Genomic DNA, 22476 nt, shown 5'->3' on the forward strand with positions numbered 1-22476 from the left:
GGGCCCATAACACACAGGAGCCTTAGATTCAGGGCCCTTCAGAGGGCAGGGAGAGGAGCCACATCCATACCGATCCAGCTGACCCTCAGTCAGAGCCGTCCGCGGTGAGATGAATGGGGCACCTGGCCTTTTCTCTGGTTTAGCTATGCTTGTACTATCAGAGTAAGTGATTAAAGGCTTAACTTGCATTTCTGGCTTGCTGTCTTAGTCGTCTGTTCCAACACCTGGCTGCTGGACTCTCTCCAGCTCCTCACAATTATTATTCATATAAAGCTGCTGAGCAATAAACACACGTACATTATCATCCTTCAACTTCACTATTCAAAACCTTGACAGAATTCACCACACATGGGTTAAAAATGGATTTTAAGAGAACTTATACATCATTGGAAAGTAAGGTTTACTGAATTAAATGTATATTGGCGATGTTCAAAATACATATTCTTCTTGGGGGGCTTAAGTCCAAACAAGAATGTGCAGGAAAGGCATCCATCAACTCTGGGTTTTTCACGTTTTTCACACAGCAATTTACAATAATGAAAAGGAACGCACTAAATAGATCTACACAGAGCAGGCTGTATCCACACATGTCATGGATAAATTTAAAAAGCGTAATACTTGCAAAATGAAGGTACAACGTCATTCCACTCATAAATTTGAAAAACACAATTAGACTGTGGAAAAAGGCACGTAAAGTAAGAATGTAAAAATTTAAGTAAAACAGGACAGATAACCATTAGGACTCTGGGGCTTTGGTCCTACCTGCAGATCTTTTAAAACATGGAGAAATATGAAGCAAATGTGTTGGCATATGATAAACATGGATGATAATTTCACAGGGTTCTGCTGGATTACTTTTAAACTTTTTCTACGGATTATATTATAAATTATATGATTAAAGGAAAAAATGACAGAAATGGTTAGATTATTCAAAATATCTTTGCTATTATGATGTTTAGTTATTTAAAGTTGCATTTGAATGACATACTTTCATAATTGATTTCTTTATAAAGCCTGTGTGTACAAACACATATAAGCTATTATTTTATCCTTAAAATAAATTTTGACACAAACTTTTATAACAAATATGGCCAAACTATTCAGTATTTCAAGGTTTTCATATTTCTTTAGCCAGAACTTTCCTTATTAAAGTGAACTATAGTATAGACACCATGAAAAGCACTTTAATGAGCTAACATGATAGCATTCACGGCTAAGGCAGAGGAGAATCTTGGGAGAGGCAGCCACTGCACAGACGAGGAGGAAATATCTCAATATCTTGCTGACAACTGCATTTCCTTGTTTTGGAAGCCTTTCCACAGAGGCTGCCCGCTTTCCTTCTGAAAGTCAGAATTTACAAGCACTGGTTCGGCCTTGCAGCTTCCTGCCTCCGTCCTGTGATGTTTCACAAGCCTCTTCTTCAGGATCTGCCTGGACCTCTCAGGGCCCCTGTGGTGTCTTCCCATGTGTTTACGCACAGGGTCGCTCTCCTCCACCATGCGGGCCGGTCCTTTGCTATCCAAACAGTTCTTTCGGAAATGAGCCATCCAAGAAAAAACCGTGGTGGCCATTCTAAGACAACTAAATTCCAAACAGGAATTGATCCCTAATTCTAACACGTGTAGAAGGGTCGTTAGTGATTTTCATAAGCAAGATTTCTCCCCATTTAAAGTAAGCCAGTCCATCAGCAAGAAAAATAGAGATTTCCCCGGAGATGAAAGAGTCCAATAATGACTGAATATTTCATAGTAATAATCTTAATATTGGCATACCGCAGAGATCCCAGATCTTCAACTGGAGGGCTAATCGCGGGAAACGAAAGCGCAGGACGTAGTTTTTGTCCTGTTGTTTGGTTGCTAGTTTCTTGGAATCAGGGCTGATCCTTTTCACGAGGTGCCACTCTTTGCAAATATGAACATCTGCCCTTCATCGATGAGCTTGTTGGGGGGAGGGCCACGGCGCCCAGCGCCCCTGCCTCTGACAATGCTCACTGCGGTCACTCTTCACGAGCAGGCGAGCTGGGCCCAGGGAGAAGGCAGAAATCTTCTGAACCAACAACCCAAGTGAGCAAGACCGATGAGGTGGGTTTAAAGAGACGGAAGCCAAAATGCCGTGTGAACACGTACGCAGAGATGAACTTTCAGAAACTGAAAAGAACTGAATTTTCTGTTGCTGTCTTGAGGAAATGGAAAAAATTAAGAAACTAATACACGTTTGTCAATAAACAGATACCATACAGAATGCCGAGAAGGAAATGGGTCCAGTTACCTCCAAAGGGTGGTTTTGCTTTTAAGCTACTTGTAGTTTGGCTGAATGATAAAACATCTCATGGGAGCTCGATCATTACTCTAAGTGCAAGGAAATAAAATAATAAAGATTAAGGGGAAGAATAAAAACTAAAACAGATCGAGGTGGTACCTACTCCTGGTTTACGGACCCAAAGAATAGGAAGCAAATGGGGACTGCATAAAGGATATGAATTCAGGTGGATAAAAGTAGTAATAATGCTTTTGTTTTATCACAAACAAGAATTACAGAATTGTGTGTCTTGCATATTATGTATAGAGTTTGTCAGGGACTGCCACTACTCTGGTAAGTGTCACGACAGCAAATTCATCTGTCTCGGAGAGTTTACTCCAAACTGAAAGAACAATTTGTTGATATTCTTCATAGTACTTGTTGTGTAAGCAATAAAACTAATTTTTGAAACGATTTTAACAAGTTCAACGGATCACTATCATATTCCGAGACAGCTTGTAAACACGTCTCGAGGGTGCAGGACCGTGCTACCAGCAACTGACACACTACTAGACGTCATTCAGGAATCTTACTTCACACATTCTAAAAGGCTCCATTTCTGCACGCATTAACTCATGTGCACAGTCATTCGTAATCCCTCCCTGGCACACTTGTGAGGATGCACATGGGAAACAAAGGTGGAAGCAAGCACGGTCCTGGATGCAGGGGTGTGCATGGTCTCACGGACGGCAGAGCCAGCGTGCAAACATCTGCAACGACCAGAGAGGATGGGCCACGACCCACCTGATCGTGACGGGGGAGTGAGCTAAGAAGCTGGAAGGTGAGGCAGGGCCAGCCCAGGATGGGCCCTGAATGCAGAGCTAAAGCATTCTGCCTGATCCTAATACCTAACCTCAGTACATGGATCTGTGATACGAGCCAGACAAAGCCTTCCTAGAAGGAGGACAGAGCACTGACACCACACACCCTTCCAGGGAAGGGAGAACATAGCCAACGGCTGCACACTCTGCCTGAGGCCAGCATGGCCTGATGCAACCAGATGAGCATAGGATGAGAGGAAGGTGCGGCATCTCTGTGCTCCCCTCCTGGACCTGCTGGGCTCCTAGATCCAGGGACTGGTCCCTCCCCCACTTCCGTGAAATTATCAGCCATCTGTCCCTGATTTCTGCCTCACATCCACCTCCACCCTCCTTTCCAGGGTCTCCGCTCCATCCAGTGACCAGCACTTTCACAACCCTCTCAGTCCCCTCTTTCATTTTTTCAAACTCCCGGTGTTTCACTGCACGACTCCTTCAGACCTATTTCATAGCTCATAGTTTTCGTTTCTAGCATGTAATTCAATGGTACACTGGGATTCTGATTGCCGTGATTGCTTTTATTTTTATTTCTAGATCTCTTTGGTCTGTTATCACATCTGCTGGGTCACTTTTTATGAGGCTTCTTCCTTGTCGTACTTTTATAACCACTTTTATGCCTTCAGACACGATAAACACATGGATTTACATCATGAACCTGATCACTGTAGAACCTGAAGTCTCTGTGGGTCAATTTCTGCAGTTATTTTATTTCTGCTGTCTCTTGCCAATGGTGGCTTTCCTCCTTGTGGTTTCATCCTTTGGTTCAGGGTCTCCACAGCTTCTTCAAACCCTAAACTTGGGAACCTCTGAGGCCTGACTCTCATGAGCACGGGCTTCCACTGATAATAGAGTTCAAAACGCACAAGTTCCTTACCCTCCAGAGCGGGGTGTGTTTGCTTCTGCATGGACCTGGGGCGCCTGCAGACCTGACATCACCTTAACTTCACTCTTAGCTTGAGTTTTCCATGCCTCACAGGAAGCGTAGACCCCAGCCAGATGAGGGTAGAGTTGGGGTTAGGAGTCCTCGGGGGCATTTGTTTGTTCTTGTCCTTCTTCCCTCTAGAGCCAATGCCACACAGGTAAGAATCCCTATCGTGCCCCTTCTATGGGGTGGATTTGTTTTCAAGTTCATTCATGAAAGACGTGACTCTTTGGGATTCATCCTCTATGCAGAAGAGAGGGCCGGTCTACCCCCCTGGCTGGCTCAGCCTCTGCACTGTGTCCTGCGTCCACGTCCAAACGCCTCATCCAGGTCGCGCTGACTGGGAAAGACCAGCTCCAGCGATCGGGGCCCTTGCTAAACTCACACTATTTTCGTATTCATGCAACATCTTCAGAGTTTGGTACTGCTTATGCTTCTCTGAACATCCTGCACATCATACTGCCTTTTGTGCTGTCTCTGCAGATTCACCAGAGAGCATCCCCTGGATTACAAATCAGCAGAGGAGTAGCTAAGATACTGCCTTAACTCTGTAATTAACTCTGTGAGCTCAGATCAATAACTTTCTCCTCCTGAATCTTAATTTCCTAAAGAGTAAAATGAGGCTATGGAGCTCTACATTCCAGCATAAATCTGCCAGGACTTAAAGTACCAAATGCAACACAGGAATCTATTAAAATTTTCTCTTCACAACTTAGATAAATATACATCAAAAGTACAGTGATAATTATAAAAAATAAAGCAATCTAAACAAAAACTCTGAAACGTGAGAAAAAGCTAGCTTCTTCATACTGCAAAACACACACTCTCTTTAGGAGATAATGAGAAAATCCTGAGGTTTTAAGTATTCACAATGCCATGCTGATCTGAAGGGACAGGAATGTCAATGAAATATGGAGTCGCAGATTGTAAACTCTGACGTTGAATCAGCAGATTTGAAAAACCTACTGACTTTATTCAACCGTAAATTTAGTTTTGCTCTATTTTGTGATAGAAATAACATCTATCAGTAGCTGATATTGTGTTTGTTTTTCCAGCAGGTTCAAGAAAACAAAACACAAATCTACCCCTCGATTGTGTCTTCTCAACGGACCATCAAAGATGCAAGTGGAACCAAAGGGATAAAGTCCAGTTAGACTTTGGTTAGGTTACAGAGAACCCAGTTCCCTACAGGCTCACCCACTGAGTAAGTGTTGGATCATAAAGGATGCTGATTTTGAAGCAAGAGAACAGGGCTTTAATTAGTAAAAATTAATTATCAGTATTATTTTATATTAATAAAATGGAAAATCAAACACCTGTGTGAGCTGTACCTCTGACTTCAGGGAGGACAACTAGGGTAAGAGTAGACCCAGCGGCCGGAGTCTGACCGAGGACGCAGGGAGCGTGCTGACGGACACCTCAGCCCGCAGGAGGCCGACGTGCGGCGCTGACCTCAGAGCCCCTGACTGTGTGCCCTGTAACCCAGGCATCGTAAGGCACCTCCTGCATAGCGATGCCGGGAGTGTCAGGCGAGTCACCATATGTAACAGGCGCCGAAAAGCACTGCACCCAGTAAGGGAATAATACACACGAGCAACTGTTTTAGTGGGTCCCAGTGAGAAGCCAATTTCTGCCTGACTTACTATCTTCCTTGTGCACTCAGTAAATATGTGTTGAGCTGAACCTAATGCTTAACTTTCTGTCTCCTGGGATCCACACGGGGACTCCAGGTTGTGAGATGTAAAATTTCCACTCATTTCTCCTGTTGATCAACCACGGAACGATTAGATCTTCATTTCTGCCCTTCAGAAAATAACTGTTCTCAGCCAGGTCCTCCAGCGGAGGTTAACGTGGAACATTCGATACTATGAATACAACGAGACCTGCAATGTTCCGAGAACCCCACGGAGGTGTTCTCACTGCAATTCGAAAAACAGCCGCGAGCTTTGTTAAAAATAGCCCTTCTTGTTCTCCAAATACATGATAAATTCTCACAGCAAGATTGGCTTTATTTTTATAATCAACTGCAGAATACAAGGGTTCAACTTTCCTTCAAACTAATGGGGTTGAACCCAATCTGACTCTGGAGCTGGGATAGAGAAGAAATTCTGAGCTGTCAGATGCAGGCCGAACTTGCCATCTTACTCAGAAACTTTATAATGTATTTCATACACAATAGCTTTAAGGAGATAAAATTCACATACCATTCAAGTCACACATTTAAAGTGTCCAATTCAATGGTTATTTAAAAAAATATTTACAGAGCTGTGCAACCTTCACCACAATCAATTCCAGAACATTTTTATCACCCAAGAAGGAAGCCCCATGCCCGTTAACAGTCATTCCAGGCTTGCTCTTTCCCCCCAGCCCCTGGCGATCACTAATCTGTGTTCTGTCTGTGTGGATTTTCCTATACTGAACATTTCATAAATACAGAATCATAGAACACGTGGTCTTTTGTGTCTGCCTTAACTCAGCAGAAGGTTTTTGAGGTTCATCCTTGTTTTTGTAGGTACAAAAATTTCCTCTGAACCCCTCCCCCAACAATGATCCAACCCAAGTATGTGTGTTTATTCTCAAATACGTTCCCTGCTTTTCTAGAACGGAGGGAGGGAACAGCAGACATCATTAAGGAATGGAGCTGCAGAGCCTGGATACAAACTCACGTGAACGGTGTGTCCTCACCCACCCAGTTATTTCACAGCAGGGCATCTTACTGTCAAGCTTTAGGCATCAATAAATCACTTGAAATTATAAACAGACATTTATAGGTCTGAACATACACCCAGTTTCCTTAGGAAGTAGTCAATAATTTTCATCAAGAACTTAACATTGCATAGAGAATCTGACATTACGAATTTAAAAATTCTAATTTATTTTTCCAGGACAATATAGTTTAGGAACATTAAGTGTTTTCACTATAACTTTTATGAGACTTTCTATACATTATACAATCACTATTAAGAAGGGCATCTTTTAAATGGTTAGTCAATCTTCCCAAGTTAATCCCCTCTTTGCCAGATCTACCCACTTTGGCTGTTCGGAACAAGGGCAGGAAAACAGCTCCAACCTATGGCTGGTGACTGGGCTGCAGGAGGCGCAGGAGACGCATCACATTTGGATGGAAACGGACATTTTAGATAGAGCACTCCATGCTGCGAAGAAAGGAGACCTGGGTAGGTGGGATTTATAAGGGGTGGTGGAGTCCACGGGGGTCTCTAGAGTGAAGAGGGGACAGGACAGGACGAGATCCAGGACCCGGGTCTGAGGTTCAAGGGAAAGAGCAGAAAGGATGGCACCTTGCCTTCCACCCTCCCTCGAGGTGGCTTCTCCCATCCTGACCCGTCAGGCTCTCAACAGACGTCCTAGTCGGCTGGCATCTGTGCCCACTGAAGAGATACTGATGGAAGCATTACACATCGGGTGGACACGTCCTCTTTACTTCATTTCCAGGGTAAAGGTCATGAGGACGCAGACAACCAGATAAGCAAGGGGTATCTGGAGGCTGTGCCCTCCACAAGAGCCAGCGTGAACTGGGAAACCACAATACCTCTGGAATATTCTCAAAAATGCATTCAAAAGAACTTAATTTCAAGGACATAATTTCTTGAATATCAGTTTTTGTGGCTAATGGTGGGTCTATGAGACAGTGACGAAAGGTCGATAACTGACACTGGATGTATATATATGCACACATGTTATCTATATCACCAACTATATACATCTCCACAATCTGAGCCTACGAGAAGAAAACAGGAAATTGATACGGTTACAAAAGTTACAAATGTTACAAAAAAAGTTTTCCCTAATTTTTATTCAATACTCTATTACATCTAACAAATAAATTTCTTGCCCTTAAGAAAATTTCATTTGTAAGTCAAGAGTATGATTGAAGCCAAGAAGGACCATGATTTAGCATGAAAATTCATGTTTATATCCACAGGCGCCAGGGACGAAGCTGATACCCAGCACTGAAAAATACTTTATCTTTCATTGCACATCATTCTAGATGGAAACTCTCAAGTTATTACTATTCTTTCAGTAAACAGATTATCTGTCATATCATATCTTTTTAGTTTCCAATGAGAATAGGTCACGTTTCATTGTGGTGTTTGGGGCTATGTAAAGCTCATCAAGGAAAATACATCATGAAACTAAGAAAGTCAGAGAGCAGCAGAAGGCCCAGTGGCATAGTGGTTAAGTTCGTGTGCGCTCTGCTTTGCCAGCCCAGGGTTCGCAGGTTTGGATCCCAGGTGTGTATCTAGTACCATTCGTCAAGCCACACTGTGGCTGCATCCTACATAAAATAGAGGAAGATTGGCACAGATGTTAGCTCATGGCCAATCTTCCTCAAGCAAAAAGACGAAGACTGGCAACAGATCAATCTTCCTCACCAAAAAAAAAAAAAAAAAAGGTCAGGGAAACAGTTAATGATACAGCCCTGAAAATGATATTTTGTTTTGTGATAACAAAGCCAGCAGTTGGGGACGTTTAAGTTACAGCGGAGTGGCTTTCCATCAGCAAGCAGTGCTAGAGGATAACATTTAAGTGGCTTCCATCCGAGTGTGGCCTTCTTGGCTCATCAACAAGACACAGGGTGAGACAGACCACTGGGCCTGGGGTGGGGCACTTACATTTGCACTGGGATTGCTTCCACTAACACAGATGACATCCTGCTTTTGAATTGTCAGTACCTCTTTCGTTAGCTTCACCCGGACGTCATACGCATTTCCGGACTCTTCGTCGTGCAACAAAGCGATGCCGGTCTTAGTCTGCAGAGACAGAGAGGACACAGGAGAGGCGTGAGGTGGCACCAGCATGAGCCTTGTCCACAGCATGTCCACCCACCACATACGAGCGAGACCTGCCCTCTGCAGAGGAGTCCGCTGATTTATCACCAAGAACGCAGCTGTGAGTAACTGTTCCTGAGCAGTGTTTACAGGAATTATATATAACAGGCTTCTAAAGAAAATCAACCAGGAGTTTTTTCAAAAAGCTTGAAAATTCTATTATCTGTAAACACAGGAGTGACAGGGTGTCTAACGCACACTGGCCCCTGCGTGTCCCCAGAGACCTGGATCAAGGAATGTGGGATGCTGTCGGAGCACCAGGCGCTTTAGACTCATCAGATGCTTCTGTTAAGTGGCAGGGTTTGGGGGGGGCCTCCTGTGCGTCCCCTGGAAATGCAGACCCTCAGCCCCATGCACCCCATCGACTGAGCCAGAACGTGCATATTCCCAACAGGAATATGCTAGCGCGTGAGAGCCATCACAGAGTGAAAAACTGAGTGTGTTTCTGCAACTGATGGTACTTATTTACTGAACGACCATCCACAGGCAGACCGTACTGAGGCACGTGAGGCTAGCACAGAGGCCACTGGACACACAGACCAGCGAATGCGCCGCTGCGATCCACATGGGACCTGTTACAAAGCTCTGATCTGCAAACATGCGCAGACAGGAGTCCTAACGGCCTCTCCCAAGCCCTTGGAGCATCAGTGCACCACGGGGCACACGACCCCCCAGCAGCCACTGGGCTCACAGTGGACGCGATCCTCCCACACGGGGATGGTGAGACCTCGAGGGCTGTGCCTGCGGCATCTCCAGGAGCAGGTGGAGGGGCCCGTGGCTTCCTCGTCACACCTTTCTAATGGGGCAACGGCTGTGTGGGCTTTGGGTGACCTCCCACACCTCTGGGCTCCTGGCTGTCCAGACCCCTTTCCCTCTCTGCTGTCTCCGAGGGCCAGCTCCACCTGAGTGACCTGCAAAATGGAAGCACCCGGGCAGGGGAGCCAGCCGCAGCCCAGGAGCGTAACTCAGATCATTAAGGCCTGACTGGAATTGCAGACTCCCAACGACGGAGACTAAGTCCAGCAACAGCCCTCCTTCCCTTCCGTCAGCGTCGCACAGCACCGCTACACACCGCCTCACCGCTCTGCGTTTATTCCCACATCCCACGCCTGTAGACCCCAGACTGGAAACAGCCGGAAGGCCGGGACTGGTGCGTTTTCATTCTTGTTCCTGGAGCGGCGAACAGGAAGCTCCCACATAATGGGTCCAGCCGTGTGACCTGGACGATGGGCGGACTCGAAAGAGCATGTGCTCAAATGGGCACACTTCTTCTGTATTCAACCTGCCTGTAGGATCCAGAAAAGCAGCCGTGCTTGTGCTAAAGGAGAAGAACCTGAGAGAAGATGTCCACGTGGCAGGTCCCAAGTCCCCCAGCGGCAGATCTAGAGCTGGGAGCCGGGTTCCCTTCTGGGTTTACCTTCTCCTTTGACCCACACACACGACGGCTGGGCCTCACTTCCCGCAGAAACAGCTGTAAGGATGTCCGGGCCCCACGGCCTGAGGAGGACACCGTCAGCCCCACCTCCACGTCCCGGCTCTGCCCGCGCTTCTCCCTCCCCACAGAGCTCACGTTCTCCCCGAGACCCCATGCCCTCACTCCCAAGGTCAGGGTGGGCCCGGCATTCAACCTGTCCTGCAGGACGTGGCTGCGAATGCTTCCCACAGTCGTCACCAGCAGCCCCCAGCACAAACCTCCGCTGCTGCTCTGGGGGGTCCAGACCCTTTCACGTCGTCCAGGACACCAGCTGTGTCCTTCCCACTTCCCAGCACCCCTTCCTGTGTCCTAGAAACCATCTACATGCACAAGCACAGTCACACGTGCACACACACGCACAACTACCGCACAGCACACATACCAACGTGCTACCGTCGGGCAGGAATACCAGGTTTGGCTCATACGGACTGAGCCTACAGTGGTACAGATGGAACCCAAAACTCAGAAGGAATTTCAAATAAAAAATTAACTCAGAGGCAGTGCCTGCAGAGAGAGGTTGTTCAGAGTGTGGTATCTGAAGGCACTGCGCATCCTGTCTACAAACACAGGCTTTAATCAGCACAACGTGGGCCTCTCTGTGGGGAAGTGTGAGACTGGGCTGGCTTCTCGCACTCCTGCTGCAGACTCACTGGCACATTTATGAACACACCCGCAGACAGACTTGCACTGAGCTTCGTTCAGCGAGGGGCAACCTCCATGGGCAGGACTGCTGCCTCTGTGGAGCGGAGATGGCAGGACATTCAGGAGAGGACCTGGAGGCAGCTGCTGACGAGGAGCGTGCTCAGACATGCAAGGTCAGGCCCCGGGAGGCAGATCCAGGACCAGGACCCGGACCGCAGCGTGCGGCTCCAGGGACCCGTCACCAAAGGCCGTCACGAGCCCAGAGCAGCTCTTTCTGAGAAAGGGGCTTATGCTGAACTTGGTATTTAGAACAAAAACTATTTCAGTTTACATCAAAAAGTACAATTCTGATCCATTTAGACTCATATGTAAAACTCACACTGACGTACAATATCACAGCTAATTCATCAAGCCCACCACCTTGCCAGTTCTGCCAGTTAGTCGTCTTGGAGATGAGGCTGCGTCTGCCCAGCTTCTCCCACAATGAGAAAACAGCCGAACTAAATTTCAAGGAGGATGAAGCTTTCCAGGTAAAGGCCACGGAAAGGACGGTGAGAGCTTCAACAAGCTAAACACAGTATTTAAACTATGTTAAACATTTAAAACGTCAGCTAATGAAAGCAAACAGGATTCAACAGAGATCTGAAACAAATCACGTGCTGCTCTATTGTGCCATCTGAGCCAGAGGATGCTGTCAGAAATAAGCTCAACTTCTGCTCAAATTGCTAAAAAAGATAAAGTCAGGAACACAACCAAATTGGAGATAATTAAGCATTCCAACTCAAAATTATAATTTTATTCTAATCACTTCCTTCTATGAAACACTCATTTTTCTGACAAACTGACATCAGTGAGCCAGAGATAACTATCTGCTGAACGCCACAGTCTGCCGTCCTCGGGACATAGCTGAGCAGAGCTGAACACAGCCCAGAGACAGGCACGGGAGGGGCCAAAGGAGCACAGGCCGAGCCGGACAGGCGAGGGCGAGAGGCCCCCATCCCAGCCTGGCAGTCCTCGTGTCGCAGCCGTCCTGGTCCTTTAAGTCACTGAACACGTTCTTTCACACGTTACTTGGAAATAAAGTAGTAAGTCAACTTCTTCAGAACTAAAGTCTGGTGTTTGCCATTCAGAAACAAAACAATTAAAAGCAAAACATGAACAGAGACAAAGCTTGCCCACACCGGCCTGCCCACACCGGGACCTGCCCATGGAGGCGGGTGGCAGCGTCCTCACTCTGGTACCTCGGTCCCGGCCACGCCAGTCCAGCGGGATCCTGTGGTGCCCGTGAAATAAGTCCGATGCAAACCCATTCCCCACCCCAACTGCCAGTGCCCGGGCTGCTCGCCGCATCCTCTCCGGGCTGGTCGCTGCTTCCCAGTGACTGGTCTCAGGCTTCGACCCTTGTCCCCAACACAGTTCTTCAAGTTGTCGCCAGGGGGAGCCTGAAAGCACCGTCCACATGACACCTCTCCTCTGAACAAGATCTCGGGGTTTCCTTCCTCTCACGGCCAGCGAGGCCCACGCCCCGACCTCTGCCTCCTCTGGTCTCCTGGCCTCCTGCTCGGCTGGGGTGGCCCGAGCGCCTGGCCCGGGGTCTTCCCACTCCCTCTTCCTCTCCTGGTCCCGCAGAATCCCATGTGCGCCCTCTCCACCTCCTCTAGGTGATGGCTGAAGTGTAGCCTCAACAGGCCGTGCCAAACAGCCTGGCTCAGGGCTCCTGGTCTCTCTTCTCTGCCTTGCTTTTCTCCCTGGAACCCATCAGAACTCGTGCCTCTTGCCAAAAAAATGGAGGTCCCACGACAGGGGATCTTGTCCACCATGCTAGCTGCCAGATTCCCAGCCCTACAGCAGAACCCACACGACCTTGAGGCACAGGAGACATTTCCCAAATGAATGAAACAGGAATGCTACCCCCAACCCAATAAATTTATCTACGCACTCATGCAATTCCAATAAGAATCCCATGAAGATGATTTTGGAATTTAGCATTATAGTTCTAAAGTCGTATTCTGTGAAATAAGATCAGTACTGAGGGGGGAATGGATCCACAACATATTAAACCCATCACAATTTTGCATTCCTACTGCTGAACAGTCATGTCCATGAGCCAAAAGGGAGGATCCAGAAAGAGTTTCGAATTACATGAGGATTTATTACATCATTGGAGAAAAAACAGTCAAAAAAAATCTTAAGATCTTTGCTTAGTGATCTTGCTAACTATAAACGATTCCCATACTTAACTGTATTCCAAGAACAATCTCAGAGCATCCATGATTGTCAAACATAGAAAAACAAAATAAATAAAAGTGTGTGAAGACAATATCAGTGTGTGCGAACAGTACTGGTTAGCTTAACTCAAAAAGTCAGAAATTCTCAAGAAAAGGATTCATGGAATTCACTAAATGGAAATATAAAACTTTTCTATGACAATAATTGCATATATAAAAATATGGGCATACAGAAGACACCAGGTTAACAGAAATAGTCTTACAGATAAAAAGGGAAAAGTGGGCATCCTATAAAAAACTAAGAACATGAAAAGTAATTCCAGAAAGAAGGAACAAAATGAAGAACAAATTTGAAAAGCTATGCCAACTCACAAGTAACCCCACGTCTCTCAGTTACCACCATAGCAATGTACGGTTTTTAAACCATTAGGTAAGCGAGGGTTTGAAAGAACGCCCGTGCGCGGCATCACCGAGGACATGCAGCAGTAGGCGGCCCCACGCACGCGGCGGGTGTAGGCGCAGCCACCCCATCGGGGGCACGTTCAGGAACAGATGGGAACCCTGGCTGTGGTTGGTCTCACACGTGGCATTCCTACTCCAGGGACTCATCCTACAGTACAACCAGACGGGCGCCCTGAGAGTTACGGGCCACACTGCCTTCTTCCCTCCGTATTTCTAAAGTGCGCTCTAAGCTGACATGGCACTGAGGGCTACTGAGAACCTAGTCCTGCGTCTGTTGGCACGAAGAACCTCCAAAGACATGGGCGCCAGCAGAGCAGGAGGGCACGGCGGCGCCCAAAACACAAACATTAAGCTTGCAGAGAAATATAAATGCAAAGAGATGCAAGGAGAAAATTTAGAATGAGAGGGCTTAAACATAATATTTCACATAAACGTCTACAACTGCTAATCATGAGCACGCATCATTTATCATTGATTGTTTAAATCTGTCAAGTTGCTCCAGTTTCATTCAGTCCAGACATTTACTGCTAAAGTGGATTGCCCTTCCTATGCTCTAAGGACGCAGGCGGCAGTCTTCTGACTAATTTAAAAACATCACAAATAATAAATTTAACCACTGTACAGCTTTTAAATTTATTTGTGCAAACGAGCGCATCTCTGCTCAAGTCATTCACTGGAGTGTTTGGTGGAAGCATAGCATACTGACGCTTCCCACGCATTCCAACAAGATGGACTCCTTGACAAAAATAAACAGAAAAACAGAGCACACGTAAATATCACACAACTTCCCTCTCACCAAGTATTTATAGCAGTTCTACTAGTCAAAGAAGGTGACGAAAATGTGTGCAGGTGATTATGATGCATTTCCCTTGTTTATTCAGAAATAAGCCTGTTTTCTTCACTGAATTCTTGACCTAAATTGATTAAAGAATGAATATCAAGTGCTGAAAGAAATGTAAAGACAAAGATGTATGAAGATGCACAGAAGGGAGACAGTCCAGCGGCATAACTTTCTAGTCTACTCAGCAAGATGGGGAGAGAAGGAAGGCACGGAATTTCAATTCAGTCCAGTTCTCAGCAACGGTACTTTGTAATCAGGAATTCTAAACTTCTAACACTGTATCTTTTCTCTTGGTGTACTAGTTCTATCAAATATACGAAATATTCCCCAAAAGACTGTAGACAGCCTATATATTCAAGGTGTAACTGACATCACGAGGTTAGCACACTTTGATCAATTGCTTTTGTAACACATAAAAAATGAAGCGATCCTAGGGAGAAGTAAAGTGATGTCACAGAACAAGCATCGGGTGACATCAAAACTAACTCCAGTTCTGTCACATGCTGGCTATACACATTTGGAAAATCCATCTTACTTGTCTGAGCCTCCATTCCCTGATCTGGGAAATCACACAATTCCAGCTCTCCTTTGATGACAGAATGAGTAACTGAGACAGTATCTGTGAAGGTCCTAACAGATAACCTGTCACAAACAGCAGAAGGTGAGCGCAATCGAGTGCTTTTTCTGGTAGGTTATCTTTTTACACTATTTACATATCAATAAAAATTAAGCCATTTTTCGTACAAGAAAGAAAAATAAACTTGTTAGTCCAGCAGCATATCACACAGCATGAAAGAATCAAGCGGTACTCTATCAGCAAAGTGACCTGAGTGAGGGAAATCCACTCCCAGTGGTAGACAGACACAGTGCCAGGCAATTCAGATGAGAAGGAAAAAAAGACAGCCAGGCAGTATTCCACTAAAAGTACCCTGAAACCACCACTGCTTGCCTCCTAGGGTTAAGTAAAAGTAGAAACTTCATGAATTCATTTTATACCCATGAAAAAAAGCTTTTCATTGGATAAACAGATAATATTCTCCCCACAAAAGTAAGAGTCTGACTTTTAAAGTCATAAAACGGCATTCTCGTGAAAGCTGGACTTTCTGCTGAGATCTGCTGGTGAGTGACACCTCAGTCCAGGCATCACCACGCCGTTCATAGTGTAGGATCACGGCCTAGTCACTGCATCCCAGATACCCAAACACGGCGCCCGGGACAGGCTGGGGGTTTAACAAACACTTTTAACTTAAAAAAATACACGTATAAAATACATATTCAACTAACAACGCTCACCTGACCTATTTTTCTTAGTTATGTGACTTTTGGCAAGTATCACTCTTCTCTGGACATTGGTTTTGGCATCTATATTTGGAGATAATTGGATCTCTGTGATCCATTCTGTATACTAATATGTGATTCTGTGATTATTTTACTCATTTTGGTTTAAAATGACATTATCTGATTCTTTGACCAACACGGCAATGTAATAAAGCATTAAGGAGGATGAGATATATAGAAGTGATTCAGAAACTTCAAGGTGCCATATACATGAAAGGGATACCTTCTCCACATTGTTTCTCTTAGGACGTTCTTGCTTAAATAGACTTTTTTAAAAAGCAGCACCTATTATAATAATCGCTTTATTTAAGTTCTGCTAAATCAGGATTTGCAATCATTTCACCTGAGCTGCTTTAAAATTTACACTTCACTTACTCTTAGGAAAAAGTTTCCTAAGAAATTATAATGCGTGTAAAATTGTAGGGCCATGTTTGACATTAGACACAGAGTAAGCTTCAAAGCCTTTAGGATGTTTGCAGGTTAAATGCAACTAATTACAAAATAGTCTTATCTATTCAGTTCCAAAGAACTAAAATGTCCATTACTTGACAATACTCTTATCAAGTTTCCCAAAGTTTAGCGTACTTCTCCCCAAAACATAAAGACCATGCTTTACTCCACCTCCACACAACTATTTCCCCTTCTTCTTTCAAGTTTCCCAGGATTGAGTTCCTTTTACCAAATGTAACTTGGTATATTTAGGCCAAAAACAATGTCAATGGGGAAAAATATCCATCATCAAAGCTAACCCAGTCACAGTGCGTTACAGTTTATACAGCGCTATTGGACACGTGTTATTCCCGTTGGCGTGCCCCATGCTAAACGGGAAGTGTGCCCATCCCTGTTGCCGACGACGTCTATTTAAATGACTGTGTCCAAGGTGAAGTGCACAGAAGTACTGCACGTGTGATACACACGATGCGTGATGAGAATGTCCTCGGGTACCACAGCTGCCCAGAGCCAGCATCCTTGCACCTTGTCTGCCTTCCCGGGGCTGCCACAGGCAGGCAGTCTCCTCCACGTGCTGGATCTCAGTGCCATCCCCACTCAAGGTGCCCTCCAGCGATGTGCCACACTCTCACAGCACGCCTGACCCATGGTATCACCAACACGGCATTTTAAATCCAATCTTAAAAATGTGCTCTAGACTCCACTCACCCCCCCGAGACCGTCCCACTTGGCTCATCTAGAAGAGAAGCTCCTAGAGAAAGTTATGTAAGCATACGGTCTCCATAGTCCTTACTTCTACTTTCACAAAACAGGCTCTTCCCCAACAACTGCCTCTGGACTGCTCTTCCCGAGCTCCCGGAGCTCCATGTTGTTACAAATGAGTCAATGCCCGGGCCACATCCTCTTGGCCACATCCTCTTGGCCCAGCACGACCAGGCGTGGCTCTTCCCTGCCTCCCCTCTCAGACACTTCCCCAAGCTTCCACGCAACCACCGTCTTTCCTCCCACTTCGCAGCCCCCTTTGTTGATCCCTTCACGTCTTGCACCTCATTGATAGGATCCACCGGGGCTCAGAACCTGGCCCCCTCCTCTCCTCTCCCAAAAATAACCCCTCAGTGATCTCGCCCAATCTCATGGCTCTAAATATGAGGAATGTTCTCGTGACCTGCAAATTTGCATCTCCAGCTAACATCTCTCTCTCAGTCTGAGAGGTGTGCATTCAGTTGTCTCCCAACATCTCCGCTTGGGCAGCCCACAGATATCTCAAGCTGCAGGTGGTCCACACTGAACTCCTGAACCTGTTCCCTCACACCTGCTCCACCTTCAGCCTTCCTCCTCACATTTGAGGCTAACTCCATCCTTCCAATTGTCTGGGTTAACAACCGTTCGGTCAGCCTGATCCCTTTATTTCTCTCACAGTACACTCAGAACCCATGAGGAAATTCTGCTTGTTTTACCATCAAAATGTATGCAGATTCCCACACGGCCACATGCTGGCCTGAGCCGCAGTGACCTCCAAGCTGGACAAATAGAAAGCCCCATGAAATCTCCCCAATTCTACCTCTGTCCCTCTATTCTCCACAAAGATGCCAGCGATGTTTTCTAAAGCACGACGTCGGGTCCTATGACTTCCTGCTTACAACTTCCCAGGGGCTCATGAATTCACCAGGAAAGAAGCTAATGTCTGACAGGCCCCCGGCTCCCAGAGTCCATGCTGTCTGACTTCATTCTACTCTCATCCCGGCTCACTGATGTTGCCCCAAAGCTCCAGCCACAGCCAGAGCCCTAACACCCCTGCCTATCCCAGAGATGGCCACCTGGCTAGATCTCTCACCTCCGACTCCTCCTCAGATTCTGCCTCTCAGCGAGACCTCCCACCTGGAGTTGGCCACATGGCGAGGCCAAGGGCTTGTCCTCTTCATGGCTCAGTCTGCCCAGGACTTCTGAGCCCCAATGCATGGAGTTAGGGTCCAACCCAAAGTTAGGGAATAGTCCACATGGGACCACCTCACTTCTGACACCAACTGCTCGTCCAGGTTCCCAGAGCCTCGCTCAGCTTTGATGAATGGCTGGAAGGATGTGCAGGGCTCAGTGGAAGCTGTTGTCCTCATGGTCATGGTTTACTACAGGGAAGGGATTCAGATTGAAATCAGCCCAAGGAAGAGCTGCCCAGGGCCTCTCAGGGGGTCCCCAAAGTGGAGCTGCTGTGTCTTCAGGAGGCATCACCCCCTACGTGGATGGTGACAGCACACAGGGACGGCTGCCAACCCGGGAGCTCACCCCAGGCTCCCTCCGGGTCCAGCAGCTTCACTGGGGCTCCATTATGTAGGCATGACAGATGGATCACCAGACCATGCGCCCGAGGGGCCCACCATGCGTGACCTCATCAGGATAAACTATCAGATGTGGTCCATGCACCAGGAGGGACAAAGACATTCCTAACGCTCAGGAAAAACAATCCCAATCCCGGGGCGGGGACAAAGACCAGGCCTCTCTTTGGGCACGGCCAGATCTCTCACTGCACACTCCCAAGCGCTCTTTAAAGCCTGGTGCAGCCCAGCTCCAGCCCACGCCTCAGAGGCCCCATTTGCTCTGGTTTTATTTTTCCAGCGCACTTTTCAGCATTTATTTATAATGTAATTTTCTTATTTAATAAGCTACTGTTTACTGTCTGTCTCTCCCCACCACACTGTGGGCTGCAAAAGGCCACGGATCATTCCTGAGACCACATATGGAGTCCTGGTGCCTGGAACAGGTTCACCACGTGGTCGGGGCACAATAAATATCTGAAAATAAGGTCAGCTGTGAAGAATTTGAAAACATCATCATTGAAACACACATGACGGCAGAACACAAGCCAATGAACCAGACATCTTTTTTACCCAGGTGCTTTCAACGTGCTTTTTACAATATAAATACCGTGGAAAGTGCAGTAAATGATGCAGATTCAAAGAGCCAATGACGGGAGTTTGTTTACAGACTCTGAGCGTGAATGTGGGCCACTGATGGGCAAGACAGTGCTGGTTTTATGGACTAATTTTGGTGTCAGGGTCCCTGCTGTGTCACCCTGTAAACTGCTGGATGCAGGTGAGATATTTTTCTTTCGTGAGCCTGAGTTTCCTCTTGTAAAATGAGGTTAATATTGAAATAATAATAATAATGACAGTAGCATACACTATGTCAGAAACTCTGTTAAGAAGTTTACAAACGTTGCCTCATTTAAGTTTCACCAGAAGCCAAGTAAAGTTTTCTTAAAAATCCCCATTTTGCAGAGGAGTGAATTAAAGCTTCGAGAAGTCACAGGACTTGGATAAAGTCGTAACTCAGAAGGGAGTTAGGATTTGGGCTTACATCCGTTTGCTGGGGAGCTATGCTTTTAACAATCGCACCATCTGGTCCACCTGTCAGAACTGCTGTAAAGATTTAAGTAGACACAACAGGGGAAAACCGTCTGCACGGCCCACCCAGGCTCTCAGCCAGCGCAGAGCAGTCCCCACACCTGATTCCTGCCCACTGATCACCAGCATCGCTTAATCGGTACTGACTTTAACGCAAAAAGTCCCACACTTGCAACTGGCTTTCCTCCAAAGGTCCCCTGTCATCTCCCAGCAGTGTGGTAACTGCAGGGGCCTGTGTGCATTCGTGAGTGTGTGCCTTTGTGAGTGTGCATTCATAAGTGTGTGCATTCATGTGTGCATTTGTGAGTGTGTGCATGTGTTTGTGTGTAGAGACTGTGGGAAGAACCAACAAGTAAGTGGCCAGCGGGGACTCAGCTGTGAGCAGTGAGCTCCAGAATTTCAGGCCAAGATGCTCGAGAAGCCAGACTTCCCAGTGAAAGGCCTGGAGCTGGGTGACTAAGAAGCCATCTGTTTTCCAGCCTTAGTGATGGACCTTTTTTTTTTCATAGTCAATGCTCACTGCTTTAGACCAAGATTTCAATGAGATTAAAGGTCTGTTTCACAGACAGGGCGGATGATTCTGGGACTTAAATGAAAAGACGAGACAATGATTTTCCACTCATATAAAAACACGCCCAGGTTACTTAGTGCCCATCTCACACATTCGGGCATAGTCGTCTGTGTTCAGCTTGTGGTAAAGCAATGCAGTCTTCCTGTGGGGATGGACCTTTATGCATTACCTTTTTGTTAAGATATTTAGCATTTTATAAAATATCGACAATAAACTCAAACATAGATATGTTTTCATGATTAGCTAATAACCACTTTCCCACCTTAAGGCTTTTACAGCATGTTCCTCATTGCAATTATAAAACAGACACGACACTGATAAAGGTCGTAAAGATATTATTATAAATTCTGCCTTTTAAAATACACAGTTTGGGGCCCGGCCTGGTGGCGCAGTAGTTAAGTTCGCACATTCTGCCTCAGCGGCCTGGAGTTGCCGGTTTGGATCCCGGGTGCGGACATGGCACCGCTTGACAAGCCATGCTGTGGCCGGCACCCCACGAATAAAGCAGAGGAAGATGGGCATGGATGTCAGCTCAGGGACAGTCTTCCTCAGCAAAAAGAGGAGGATTGGCAGCAGATGTTAGCTCAGGGCTAATCTTCCTCAAAAAGAAAAAAATTAAAATACACAGTTTGCTCCAGTCTTCTACCTGGAAGCTTTGCTGTAAGCAGCCCCAAGGTAAAACACGGGCCCTCTCCAGTGAGGGCAGCGGCCGGCAATGGTGAAGTTTAGGGACAGACAGCTGGGTCTCAAGCCCATGAGCCTGACGACTAGCAAGTGAGCTGAGCATTTTGTCTAATTACTGTAAACACAGCACGTCACTGCCCACTGGACAGGACTGATGATCGTCATCCACATGCAGCTCCGAATGAGAAAAATAAAATCATCAATTTCTGTGTCATGCGATTCATCAGTACTTCTGGTATAAGAATTAAAAGTAAATGGTGTGCATTTTTAAGCAGTTGTGGAAACAATTTTCCTTATGAATATTGGAACTAAAATCTGGTAGTAGATAAATGCATAAAAAATGACAAAATATAAAATGGCTATGAAAACTAGCACATCTGTCTAATTGCTATTGTTTTTTTGTTCGTTCGTTTTTTGGTGAAGAAGACTGGCCTTGAGCTAACATCTGTGCCCATCTTCCTCTATTTTACATGAGATGCTGCCACAGCACGGCTTGATGAGCGGCGCTAGGTCTGCACCCAGCATCCGAGCCTGTGAACCCTGAGCTGCCAAAGCAAATCGCTCAAATTTAACCACTATGTCACCGGGCCAGCCCCTTACTATTGTTTTTAATGTTTCTGATTTTTTACAGCATTTTAAAACTAATATATTTAGACTAAGAATATAAGAAAACAACACGCAGTGATAGATCCAGGGCTGGCAATTACAGTAACACATCTTAACACCTGCTGATTCCTCTCCTCCCCGGGCTGCAAGGTCCTGGATGTGGAAACGTGTCCATTTGCACAGTGTTTCTGTGGCCTGTTGAGTGTGTGGAAAATGAAGAGCACTCAAAAGTGAGTTGATGAATATTTTACTCTTTCTACAGTGAGAGGGAAACTCAACTTGCAGGAAAACTATCTTTGAAAAGAAGGCCTGCACGTGCATTCTGGGCTCGTCGCTGCGTGGGGACCCTGGGAAGGCTGACGGCTCCTCCCTGGTTTCCCTCCCTTGTCACCGGTGCCCGGCCACTCCTGGAAAGTTGCACCAGGATCACTGCCAGCGGGATTAGGGGAATCTTACTTCTCAGCAGAAGCAAGGATGGGCCAGGTTTATAAAGCGGCCTTAACCACCCGAGGACAGACTCGCCCAGGAACCCGTGATGCAGGTGCGGCCTCCTCTGTTTGGGGGTCAGGGCCTCACCTGCGGAAGCGCCACCCCCACCCGGGCTCCAGCCCTGCTGGGCAAGGGGGTCGCCATCAGACGTCTGGTGGGAGCCTGGACTTGTGTGTTAAACCCCACACAGGGACTCATGTGCTCCGAGCTGACGCAGGAAGTCTTTCTAAAACCCTTTTTCTCTCATCCTGTCTGTCTCTCAGGTGTGTTTCTTGTAAACAGCGTACGGCTGGGTCCTGCCCTGACGCAGCTTTTCACCTGCAGTCAGCTTTCCTCCCCTGGGAGGCAGTCGTGCACGTGGTGGGATTGTTCCCGCCAAGTTTGGTCTTGGTTTCCTCTGTGGCC

At 46.5% G+C, this 22476-nt stretch overlaps 1 protein-coding gene across 7 annotated transcripts in view; it reads right to left on the reverse strand.

Annotated features, from left to right (window-relative positions):
- Nucleotides 1–22476, reverse strand: part of SNTG2 (syntrophin gamma 2) — a 319099-nt gene that overhangs the window by 213979 nt on the left and 82644 nt on the right. For 6 of the 7 annotated variants that reach the window (XM_046660431.1, XM_046660434.1, XM_046660433.1 and 3 more), the window contains exon 2: nt 8673–8810. In XM_046660431.1, coding sequence (XP_046516387.1) covers nt 8673–8810 — 138 coding nt within the window. The remainder of the gene's footprint in view (nt 1–8672; nt 8811–22476) is intronic. The other variant, XM_046660432.1, reaches the window with a different exon arrangement.

This window comes from Equus quagga, chromosome 5, assembly GCF_021613505.1.
Source record: "Equus quagga isolate Etosha38 chromosome 5, UCLA_HA_Equagga_1.0, whole genome shotgun sequence".
NCBI classification, from domain to species: Eukaryota; Metazoa; Chordata; class Mammalia; order Perissodactyla; family Equidae; genus Equus; species Equus quagga.